The sequence below is a fragment of the Muntiacus reevesi genome, chromosome 4, assembly GCF_963930625.1.
Source record: "Muntiacus reevesi chromosome 4, mMunRee1.1, whole genome shotgun sequence".
Lineage (NCBI taxonomy): Eukaryota > Metazoa > Chordata > Mammalia > Artiodactyla > Cervidae > Muntiacus > Muntiacus reevesi.
The window spans coordinates 170,705,499-170,718,136 of NC_089252.1; the positions used below are offsets into that span (position 1 = coordinate 170,705,499).

At 49.1% G+C, this 12,638-nt stretch overlaps 1 protein-coding gene across 7 annotated transcripts in view; it reads right to left on the bottom strand.

Annotated features, from left to right (window-relative positions):
* Positions 1-12,638, bottom strand: part of RBMS2 (RNA binding motif single stranded interacting protein 2) — a 60,628-nt gene that overhangs the window by 12,596 nt on the left and 35,394 nt on the right. For all 7 annotated transcript variants that reach the window (XR_010663083.1, XR_010663084.1, XM_065934880.1 and 4 more), the window contains 6 exons: positions 8,012-8,070; positions 7,086-7,177; positions 5,588-5,745; positions 784-863; positions 544-653; positions 74-120 (listed from right to left, as the gene is read on the bottom strand). Coding sequence is in view for 5 of the 7 variants with exons in the window: in XM_065934880.1 (XP_065790952.1) it covers positions 74-120; positions 544-653; positions 784-863; positions 5,588-5,745; positions 7,086-7,177; positions 8,012-8,070 (546 nt within the window). In the remaining 2 variants the exon portion in view is untranslated. The remainder of the gene's footprint in view (positions 1-73; positions 121-543; positions 654-783; positions 864-5,587; positions 5,746-7,085; positions 7,178-8,011; positions 8,071-12,638) is intronic.

Here is a 12,638-nt window from a genome sequence, read left to right on the forward strand (position 1 = left end):
GGTAAACCACGCGAGGGCCTGGGCACGCGGCGGTGTCGTTTTCAGGTGGGCCGTTCGCAGACGACACCCTTACCCATTCTGCAGAGCCGTGGTAGGGTCATAGGTCAAAGCCATGCCGCCCTAGAGAGAAAGAACACAGCGCGCACCGTGAGCGCCTGGGTGCGAGCAGGAGCCGCCCAGAGGCTCAGGCTGGGGACGCGTCTGGCTGCACTGGGTCACAGCCAAGCCTGGACTGGCCCCCACAGTAAGCGCTCCGGGCTGTGCCTGCTTGTGCGGGGGGCACAATCCCATTCACACCGAAGCGTGTGCGAAGCAGCCGGCATTGCTCTCAAGCCCACCCCAGGAATCGAGCCATGCAGATTCCCACTCCTGCTTTTTCTCTCTTGGCATCCCCATTCGGCATGCAGGATCTTAGTTCCCCGGCCAGGGATCGAACCCGCCTTCCCTGCAGTGGGGGCAGAAGAGCCCCACCCGCTGAGCTGCCGTGGAAGGCCCACCCCTTCCCCTCTAACATCACCAGCGGTCTCCGAGAGGGCCTCTTACCATGTCTCCATTTCTTGGCCAGGCCCGTCCGTTCTGCACAAATTTTCCTTGGTTCTGTCGTTTCTTTGGACCCCCATCAGCAAATTTGCAAAGCAAGGGATCAGATGGGGCTGCCGAGAGAGAAAGCAGACAGGCAGCTGAGTCCCACCTCACTTGGCCTGTTCACTCACGCAAAAGCCTCCGGAATCTTTGCAGAAGTCACACCCTGTGCCCTCTCAGCCTGCTTCCCAGATGCCTCACCTGGTACTCCAGGGGGTGTCTTAATATATTTTCCATTAAAGTGGGTGATGATGGCTTCACACTTCTCTGTGGACTCCATCCTAAGGAGCACAAGAGGAGTTAGGGTCTAGCTTCTCCAGGATCTGTACCCTCCCTACACTCAAAGAGAGAGCTCTCATGTTCCCAGCCCCACAGATGCTCCAGGAATTGTCACTACAGAAACGGGGCTTCCTCCACACAAAGTCAAGGGCATCTGAGAGAAGCAACCCCAGCTTCTGACCAAGGTTTTCGCAACTGGTTCCCCTAGGGGTCCTGAAAGGAGTAATGGGGGTCTGCACGCCACGACTGTTCCAAAGACATGATGGGAGGGTCTCGCACTCAGTTTGTGTCTGGGTTCCTGAATCAGAACACAGTAAACAGTGGCTGGTACCATCATTTTTTATTACAAAATTCCTAATGGGAACTTTCCTAGGTTTTTTTGGCTCTGTTTGCGTAATCTTACTTTCCTGATCAGGGATCGAACCCAAGTCACAACAATGAAAGGGCTGAGTCCGAACTGCTGCTCCTTCACTCTGATAAAGCTGTACAAGCTAAGAGCTGGCCAATATCTAATTTTTTGCTCTGGTTATAATTATAAAAGTCTAATTAGCTACCGATAACCTCCTTAAGATTTCATGACTTGGGGGAGGGAGGCTTATTAGGAGTGTGAGGTGAGCAGACGCAAATTACTAAATGTAAAACAGATGAACAATGTCCTACTGTGGAACACAGGAAACAATGTCCAGGATCCTGTAATAAGCCAAATGGAAAGGAGTATGAAAAAGACGTGTGCATGTGCACACATGCATACGAAAAATATATAAGCCACTTTTCTGCACGCCTGAAACTGCCACCACACTGTAATCCAACTGTCCTTCAATTATTTTTTAAACAGGGAAAAAAGATTTCATGAGTTTGTAGGAACAAAGAGTAATCTTTGTAGGAACAAAGTTCCACCATAAACAGGGTTTATGGTGATAGAACAATGTTAGAAGCTTATGCAGCTACAGTGTCTTGTTGGGGAAAGAGAAAATGAGTAAGGAATTAGTGGTGCCTGGTCACCACTCACAGGCTCCGTGAGTTAGAACATGCACAGAAGTCCTCCGGGCTCACTCCTCATTTCTGCTTCAAATCTCCGTCTACCTTACTATACAGGGCTCAAATGAGATAATGTGTATAAATGTGCTCGATAAATCCTATGAAGATCTACGTAAGACATGGACAGTATTTTCCCCCTTATGAGATAATGTGTATAAAAGTGCTCTAAAAATCATATGAATATCTACGTAAGACATGGACAGCATTTCCCCCTTTCCCACATGTAAAGTCAGTCAGCATATTTTCTATGCCAATAACCACCAAAGATTTGGACAAGCTCCCTGCTGGCGGTTACTAGAAAAAGACCTTGACTGGACCCTCCTAGTGAAAAGCACGCGGAGATTCTAGAGCGAGCCGTGCTTAGCTGGGTCACTCCTACCCTCGAGTCTTTCAAAAGGGGAACAGGCATGTAGGGTTTTAAAAGATTCACTTTCAGGAATTCAACTTCCTCATAAACTGTCCTAGAACAGATGTGTCTGAGGGAGTTCATCTCACTAATGATCGAGGCTGAGGGCCCCTTTCACAACTACTCCGCTCCGCTTACTTCCAGCTCATCCCAGAGCTCAACAGGAAGCACTGAGGACTGAGTTACAAAGTGTTTTTTTAAGTTACCTGTTTCCAATTCTTCCTTCCCACAAAGCTGAAGGATTCAACAAGTTGTCCACTGACACATTTAAAAAAGTCAATTTTGATGACAGATCACCCTGGCTCTTGGCATATAATTCAGGAGGAACTCAAACAATTCCTATTTTAGCAAAACTCTTTTCATTCCCATTTATTTATGTGAACAAGGCTCCTTACCATGAAAACAAAATACAAATAGAACGGACATTAAATTCTGTCTTGTTACAGCAATAAACAATCGTCACTGATGGCTACATGATTTAATTATAAAAAGCTAAAAGAAGCATTTCCAATAAAATTTGTTTCATGTAAAACAACTTTGTATCAACATTTTAATATATTTATGTTGTTTGGGGCAACTGTGCACCATTTATAAAGATAATTTCCTTATGGATTAATGCATAAAGATTCAGAGCCACAAGAAAAAAAAAATTTATATTTTTGTTGCAGAGAAGTATAGCAGAATGATCCATACAAAGACTTTCAGCTATAAAAATATTTTAAACTAAAATACAATTCTGTAGGGAAATAAGATGGCAATACAAGATCAAGAGAGAAAGGAATACTGTAACAATTATTTAAGAGTTGTGACTTAAAGAAATGCCCCATGTATTTTTGAAAGATTTTGTGTATTAAATTGCTACATTTAGATTTCATTTGGATATATTTTAAAATAGTATGACAGTTTTACTTAGACTAACATAGTCTAAATTATTAGTATGTAAATATTATTAACATAAGATTTATAATTTGCTGGAAATTATACTTTGTAGAATCTAAATGTATGAAGAAAATTTGAAGTTATTAATGTAGAAATATACGAGAGATTTCATGGCTTTTCAAGACTTCAAAGCCATAATTCCTAAACTGGGCTTTGAGGCACCCTGGGTCATTGTGATGAGCTCACAGAGGCACAGCAAGGGATGCTTCAGCTTCTGAAGAAAATACAGCAACACTCATTGGCTATTTATCATAAAGACTACCAACTCTCAACAGTTCAATATTTCCACAATCTGGTTTTTCAGTAGTTGCTACGACAAAAGCAAGTACAATAGGAAAACCAATGTGTAACAGGAAATGAGGGTGTCCTTGTTCAGTGTGGTTCCAAGGTTTGAGAACTGTGCAGGGTCCAGCAGGCCCACATCCCTGAAAGTGTAGTTATTTAAAGAATGAGACAAAAATATTTTCTCTTTCAATGTATTTTTCAAATAACTACAAAGTTGTTAAAATATTAAACATTTCTCGAATGTTTAGGCCATTTAATTACTTGATAAACTGTTAAGTATTTCTTTTGGAGAAGGGGACGACAGAGCATGAGAAGGTTGGATGGAATCATCGACTTGATGGACATGGGTTTGGGTGGACTCCGGGGGCTGGTGATGGACAGGGAGGCCTGGCCTGCTGCGGTCCACGGGGTCGCAAAGAGATGGACACGCCTGGGCGACGGAACTGAACTGAGGGCAAGAAAAATAATGGGGAGGAAATGGAGCTTCTGCTTTAAGCGAGTATGGGAGCAGAAAAGTCTGACCACAAGGCTCAGAACTCCGCTTTGGTCGCACACGGGGCCTCCAGCAGGGGGCGCCGTCGGGCTGAGCCGGCTGCGGGCCTGAAGGCGGCCGAGCAGGCCGCGTCCTCGGAGCAGACGAGACGCTGGAAGACAGGGCTGCAGACCGCGCGGTCCGGGGCTTCTCAGAGGGGCATCGGAATCCCCTTCAAGCAAAATCCTAGATAAAAACCGCTTCCTGAGTGGGCTAGGGAAGCCGGAGCCCCGGGAGGAGGCGCCCGGAGAGCCGGCGGCTGCAGCAGACGCCCTGAGCCCGCCCCGGGGCCGCGGAGGCACGGCGGCGTCCGGGCCGGGAGGGGGCTGCCTGCAGAGGCCGGCCTGAAACTCGGCCGCCTGCGACCCCTCGCGGCCACGCCGGGGCGCTGCACCCACGCCGGTCAGCCGCGCGGCACCCACGCCGGCTCGGGGCGGCCCGCGGGGCTGGGGCGCAGCACGGCGGCGGTCCAGGGTCGGGGGCTGACTCGTGCTGATGCGGGCAGAGGGCGTCACCATACTGTAACCGTCCTCCAATTAAAATGAACAACTTGGCTTTTCTAAAAAAGAAAGTCACTCATCTAAACCTCTACTTCACAGGGTAACCAAGGCTCATAAAGGTCGGATACCACACGTGCAGTGAGCGGTAGAGCTGGATGGAGAATTTAAGGCTCTCAACAGCTCTGGAGAGGTAGACCAGATCTTCCATTTAATCCTACCTACTCTGAAGTCACGAGGGTAAGCGCTCCACTCTGCCACCTGCTCCTGAGACCTTGAGCAAACCACTTCATATTGAGAACTTTTTCTTTTCCATACAATAGAGAATTAATATTTATTTCAACAATATTATAAGGAACTATACTCCAATTTTTTAAAAATTAAAAAAACTACGTACATAAGTAAAAACTCAAACAGTATAGTTAAATTGAATTTCACTGCATTTACTATCAATAAAGTTTATTTTTTTAATAAAAAATATTTATTTCATAGAGTAAATGAGATAGACAGACAGAGGTTTCCTCAGCTGTGTCTGACTCTCTGCAACTCCATAAACTGTAGCCTGACAGGCTCTTCTGTCCATAGAATTCCCCAAGCAAGAATACTGGAATGGGTTGCCATTCCCTTCTCCAGGCTATCTTCTCAACCCAGGGATCGAACCTGGGTCTCCTGCATCGCAGGCAGATTCTTTACCGTCTGAGTCACCAGGGAAGCCCAAATGAGATAATAGGATGAGAAATACGCAGGAAACTAAAACAGGATACAGAATCATAATCTTCTGTTCTGCTTAGCTCTAGATCAAAGGAACAAAGGCTACAGTAACAGGAAACAGTGGCGAAAGCAGAAAGATTTGAGAGCAAATAGTTTTTTTGAGTCCTGTGACCTGTAATTAAATGAACTTTTGATTTACTGTCGAGAACTTTTGGCCAGTGTTTTGGTCCCGGGAGGAGCAGGACACAGACTTTTTGACGACCTTCTATGTGACATCCTTTATTAACGTCACCCCTTGCCATTCTCGGCCTCTCTCACCTAGCAAAGCCGACCCCTCTGCTGGCCCCGCTGGTGTCGCGCAGGATGCGAGTGGACACGACCTGGCCGAAGGGCTGCAGCATCCCCTCCAGCTCCTGCTCATCCACCGACAGCGGGAGGTTTGAGATGTATAAGTTTGTGGGGTCCTGCTCCTGTTGCTATGGAAATAGAGGTGAAAAACTGGATTTCGTATCTCTTAACCCTCTCCCACCCTCAGCCGTTCTTCACAAAGTGACATTTCAGAAAAGAGAGAGGAGGAAGGGATGACTGCCCAGAGAATCTCAGCAGCCGTCCAGAACCCCTCGTCCCACTGCCACGGGGCACGGGCTGTGTGCTGAGCCCAGGCCGAAACCCAGAGGCCCCGTTTCCAGCGCTGCAGGGGCCCGGGAGACAAGCCACGGACGCGGCTCCGGCTGTCGCTTTAAGAGCCAGGCCCGCGGCGCTCCCCTCCCCACCCAGCAGCCGGCCCCAGGGGCCGGACTCTCCGGGACTGCCTCCCTTCCAGGGCTGGAGAGTCGTGCGTGATCTCCCTCCCCCTCTTCCGGCCACAGCAGACTCCCGTAGGAGGAGTGTCTGTACACTCCCCGACGGAGGGAGCGCTGGAAGACGGGACGGGAGAGGAGGACGGTGCAGGGGGCTGCAGCGAGGGCCGGGTCAGCACGGAGCCCGGGAGCTCCAGTCTCGCCGGAGGCTGAAGCCGCTCCCCCGTCAGGTCAGAGGGGTTTTCTCCGGAAAGAAGAGCTGCGAGAGCACCTCCAGGGGGCAGACTGGAAAGCGGCACCTTCCCAGCGCTGGGCTGCGGAGTTTAAGCGTCACCCTGCCCTGACCGTCGGCCACCTGCAACCTGACTCCCTCCCCCGCCGCTCCTTTCAAGGCTCCTTTTTCTTCAATCATTGTAGAAAAGGCCGGCCCGGCAGGCCTGCTGCATCAGCCCCTCCCAGGGATTCACGATGACTTTGGAAAGGAAAAGTCTCTGGCTTTCTAGTGGCCCAAATGAAAATAAAAAACTTGCAGACAGATGGGAGAAAGGAAGGGACAGTTTCCTTTCTCTCTGCCGCATCTGCCCCTCCACGCCCTACACACCACCGCCCCTTCCTCAGGGAACCGCTGGGAGGTGGAAAGCATCGTTCTGAACTTTGGAGTTGCGCAACTGGCTTCTTCAGAGAATGCTGCAAAAATACCACAAGCTGTTCGGTAGGGAAGTGGGACCAGGGTAGAGAGAGGGAAACAGCTGGAGGAAGGGAAGACGCCTCTGGACCCTCTTGCCTGCTTATAATACTTGATGAGAGGAAGAGAGCTGACAGAGCCACCTGCCGTGGGCTCTGAATACCTTCCGCCAGCAGCAGAGGCACTCGGTGGGGCCCTGGGTGAGACTGGATATAGTCAAAACGCACGGCAGACAGCCCTTGCCCTTCAACCACACGGCTCTTAAACCCTCTGGACACCTTGGAGGCTAACTACCACCTCTCCGAGGAGCAGACGGGGGTAGGACCCTCACCTTTGCCATCTGCGCTTGCACACCACTGGCCTTCAGCGCTGTTACCGCTCTCTGTGCGGCTGAAGGGCTGTCAAAGTCCACAAAGCCATAGCCTGGAAGAGGGAAACAGCATCACTGGGAGGAAGGAGGTGTAAGGGAGGGAGGAGGTGTAAGGGAGGGAGGAGGTGTAAGGGAGGGCGGAGGCCCCGGCTGTTCAGGGAACAGAGGAAGAGTCACGACCCACATAACAGAAGTGGCAGGGTGGAAGAGAGATTAAGAGGTGGCAGGTGGTTATCCCTGGGCTCCCCAAACCATGTGAGAGTTGGTCTACTTTGCAGCTAAGAATGCCAAGGGCCACAAGGTCTTTGGGGAATCCTTGCCTTCCTCCCTCTCCCCTAAGAAAATCCAAGGTTTCAAGAGCTAGGCTCCTCTAGTAACTCACGGCCCCCTCTATTTCCAAAAGAACTCCCTCCTCTTTTCTAGCCACCTCCCAGAAACGCTAGGCATGTAGGAAATACAGCCTCTCCACTGCAGATAGCCAGTCACCTGCTGGAAGAGGCCCCTCCTCACCCCAGCGTCCAGCCCCTTCCCTCTTTCCCTCTCCACCTAGAATTGCTCAAAACCCCAACAAAACTAAGCTGCCCCATCTACACCAATAAAAGACATGTACAGTGCTCTGCTAAGTAGCAATGGTCTCACATACCCATACCTAGCATCCCGTCCAGGGGAACAGGACTCAAAGGCACTCTGCAGGCTTCTAGCCTTGGGTCCCCCAAAGAGCATTTTTAGCTCAAGCTCTCTGGTCACCAAAGAATCTAAATACCTACCTGAGTTTCAAGCCTGAACCCGAGAGACGCCATGCTGGTCGTGGAAACCAGGGGCCTGAAGCAGTGAGGGGCGCAGGCGAGGGAGGGCGGGCCTCCGCCAGCGGTGGGAGCTGCACTCACCTTTGCACTTGTTTGTGGTCTTGTCCAGGATGGCCTTAGTGGAGACAATCTTGCCGTATCTAAGGGAGAAGAAAGTGCGAAGTGATCATCTGGGGGCAGGGGTTTAGACGAGGACAGAGGCTGCGGCGTCTAAGGGAATCCACACCCTGTCTTCACTCCCACGAGGAAAAGCTGTCCTTGCTCAATCCTTAGCAATAAGAACAAATAAATTTAAAATGCCACACTTCCCATATAAACCTATTCCGCAAAGGCATCTACAAGAAATAAGGTAACTGTAGTCCCTACACTGTCAACACATTTCTCTCTTCTCCCCCAAATAAGACTCAGATACTAGTTAGAAAGAGACCCCTGTCCTTCTGGGGGAAAAGCAGCTTGGTGATGTCCATTCAGCAGGGGGCAAGGGCAGAGCTCTGGCAAGAATCCCTTGAAGACTAAAAGTAATCCCTGAAATTACTTATCTTCCTTTGGACAAACACCCTTTCTCCCATGAAAATCTATTTCTCTTTTGTAACATCCCACTCCTCACTCTTCTACTGGCCCGCTGATTGAAGGTCAACTTAAGCCAAACTGCATTTATTCAAATCCTGATTCTGCCACTTAGTTATGTGTGATCTTGGACAATCATTTAATCTTTCTGTGCCTCAGACTCACCATCTGTAAAATGGAGAGATTGATGGGAACATGAAACGAGATCATGAATACAAAGCAGTAACGTCTCCCAAAAAGCACCTGAAGATTGCTAATGGCTGTTATCATAGTATTCTACCCAAAGGACCTCGACATTGAACCAGATGGCTCTCTTCTGGGCTTCAGTGTCTAAGACGTCTCTCTCCTTGGCTGTGCCACGGGGCTTACGGAATTTTAGTTCCCCAACCAGGGACTGAATCCAGCGCCCTGGCAGTAAGGATCCTGAGTCCTAATCACTGGACCACCGAGGAATGCCCTCATTTCTATCTGTCAACATGTCAGCATGTTAGGGAGGGGACTGGGCATTAGACTGAATGCAATCGCTGTGTTACAAAAATTACCCAAAACTTGATGATGAGGCAAAATGAGGATTTCACCTTCTTCCAATGTCATTCTGGAACACTGTCTACAAGGCCCATTCAAGGTATCTTCTATTATCTAGAAGGATGTTTCTTTGGTTTGCTATTTATTACTGGTGAGGTTCAGATTTTATGAAGATACATATTAATTTGTAGATTTTTATCTAGTAGAGATACAAGTAATTTTTGTCCACTAGAAAAGATAATCCCAGAGGTCACCGTTTTACTGTTCTAGAGGGTGTGAAGCATTTTTCTCTGTAACCTAGCAATCTTATCCCAACTTTCTTCAGTACTATCGACAGTCTCTCAAAGGCTCTTTGAACCCATCTTACCATTCTGCTAGTTCCCTCAATAATGAGTAAAGTAAATATTTGGCATAGGCTCACCTGTATTTGTAGGAGAGTTATATTCTTCAACCTTTTAAAATTATACTTTAAAAATAAATAAATAAAATAAAATTATACTTTAGCCATGCGGGGTCCTGTGGAGTGCCCCGAACTTGTGAACAGCGGAGCATCGCTGTTCTGGGACACACGAGAAGTGTTCCACTCGGAAGAAGTCTCTACATTCCACTTCAGGAGGGCGAGCCGTATTAGGGAGACAGAACAGAGTCACTGACAAAGTCAGGAGGATAAAATGGAACTGGAAACAGTTGGCAGGGACTGAATTACCTGAAACAAGCATTTTTCCCCCTACTTTTCCTCCCATTCCATCCCTAAAGAACACATGATGATTGATGTATTTGCTTTGCTCCTTGGCAGCCCCTGACTGTTTGGTGGGGCTCCGTGACCCTCGGATTAGACAGAATAAGCCAAGCAGGGCCCTGGAGGCCAGAAGAGATGTGATCCTAAGCCTTCTGGGCTGCATACTTGGATTCTTCCCCAAGTTTAGGCACGGGAAGCGGTGAAGGAGAACACACGCGCTGCTCTCCCCACCCAGGCCCGAGGGTGGGGCTCGCTGTGGCCTGAGCAGCCTGAGCTCAGAGTTTCCACTGCAGCTGGCAACAGCTGGAGCGCGCTGCTTCCTCCACGGAAGGAGCCCCTCCAAGAGAGAGCCAGGGGTTCCGGTTCCAGACTCCACGCCTCTCTTTTCTGCCCACCAGGGCTAAGGATCCAGCACCGCTACTTCCCCTACGACCTAGAGAGCGAGCTGGGACAAAGGCAGGAAGTCCTTCTATGCATGGGAAACGCCATTCTTGGAGAGCTTACCTCCCAGCTCACAGGCCTGTGAGGGTTCCACCCACCTGCTCCTCTCAGCTTCCCTTCCATCATCACTCATCTAGCACCTATTTTTTCTCTGCCGCACTCCTACTTATGGTCCCCTCCTGGGCTCCTTACTCCCATCCTCTGTGCCGACCCTGATTACTCTCATCCCTGAGACACAACAGAAGGTAAGACAACGATCCGTAAGGACAAAGTGAAAGCCTACGCGCATCGTGAAGCAGAACCGAGCTTTTCCCGGCTCGTGGAGTCACAGAAGTGATCTTTGTGGCGCACTATATTTAGTTCAAGAAACAAAGGGTAGAAAATCAAGGAACCAGATCGACACAGTACTCTCTTCCTTCAGTCGTGTCCGACTCTGTGACCCCATGGACTGCAGTCCGCCAGGCTCCTCTGTCCGTGGGGATTCTCCAGGCAAGAAGACTGGAGTGGGTTGTCATGCCCTCCTCCAGGGGATCTTCCCAACCCAGGGATCAAACCCATGTCTCTTATGTCTCCTGAGGACATTCTAGCCAATTCCTATTCCCCCCCAAAATTACTAGCCCTAGACTAAGTCCCCTAAGTTCATTTAAATACTTTTCCAACAAGGTCAGCTGAGGTAAAGGATCCAGTGTCACACACATATCCAGCCTTTAGAGACTGATTCTGTGCAGCCTGGTGCAAACAGAATTCCAAAACCACAACTTCAGAAGACTAAGGGATTTACAGAGTACCTCCGAGGCCCCGTGCATTCTGGGGGAGGATGTCCAGCCTCTCCAGGATTTGGGACAGCTGGCACACACACATACTGTTACGGGAGTTTGTGTCAGTTTGACCGCTTCAGAAAATTGTTTACTGGTATCTACAAAAGCTGAACAAATGAATATCCTGTGATTTAGCAATTTCACTCCTAGGTCTATAACCAATATAAATGTATACAGACACGCAACAAAAGTCTTGCACTGATTCACAGCAGCACGATTCCTATCTGTAACAGTCACACACTGGAAACCAACCCCACACCCAGCAACAGCAGAGCAAGTAAATAAACTGTGCTATATTCCTGTGACGGAAGTCTAGAAAGCAAGAAGAATGAGCAAAGTTTTGCTACAGGCAACAGTGTGGATGCATCTGCCAAACAACACCGAGAGAAAGAAACGGACATGAACTGGTCTGTGCTGCATCGTTATATTTATGTGACGCTCAAACAAGCCACCGTGGCCGTTCAGAGGCCAACAGTAGGCACCTCTGAGGGTGGGGGAGACTGTCACAAGGAGGCGAGCTTCTCAAGAGCTGATGATGTTCCACTGATCTGCGTCACAGGGGGCTCCTACAAACGTGTTCACCTTATGAAAATTCCCTGTTCTACAAGCACTTGGGATTTGTGCACTTTCTGTATGCTTGTTATACGCCAACAGTTTTAAACCACGGTAAATTTAGGGATCCCCCTGGTGGCCCAGAGGTTAAGAATCCACTCTCCAACGCAGGGGACGTGGCTTTGATCCCTGGTAGGGGAACTAAGGTCCCACACGCCTCACAGCAGCTAAGGCTGGGTGATGCAGCCACCGAGCCCACAGGCCCAACAGCGAGCCCGTGCTGCAACCAAAGAGCCTGGTGCTGCATGAAGGCCCGCTCGCCGCAGCTACGGCCTGGCATAGCCAGATACACAAGCTCAGTTTCTCCCTCCTGCTAGTGCCCCCATCCTACCAGCCTCTGAGCACTCCCCCACATAAATGTCTGAAACACGTATTTTTCTGCTACACAGAACTGAGCTGGTATCTCTGCATTCTTGCAATTTTTCTGGCTTTCCTAACTGGACTAATTCCATGGTAGTTATCTCTACCTCATGACTCAAGTCTATGCAAAAGAACCCCAAAGATCCTTAGGGGGTAAATGCCAGGTGATAACTCTCTCTTCATATTCTTCTTTATCCACTAGTTTGAGGGCCCCTCTGGGTCCCTGGAAAAATCTCTAGCAGCAGAAACTCTCCTAAGAGCATAAATCAGTTTAGTCCCACTTTCTTCTATCTTCACCGCCAACTCTATCTTCTGATCGATATCTTTAGAGATATTGAGCATTTCTATTCAAGGTGTAAGGATAGAGATCTCTCCACTAAGACCATCGGTTCTGGATACACGCTGAAAACAAACTCAAGTACTGACGAGGCTGTCCAGGTTGGCCTGATCTGGCTTTGCTCAGGGAAACACGTGAAAGCTTTACGAATTGGCAGCACGTACGTTTCTTTAGGAGGGGTTGCGGAGTAACCCTGTCACTATAGGGGCAGAAGCACAATAACCCTGCGTCTCAGGACCAGCGCATCGGGTGAGAGGCCAGCATCACCGACTCTGCACTGGCCCTGGAGACCTACCCGCACGCGCCCCA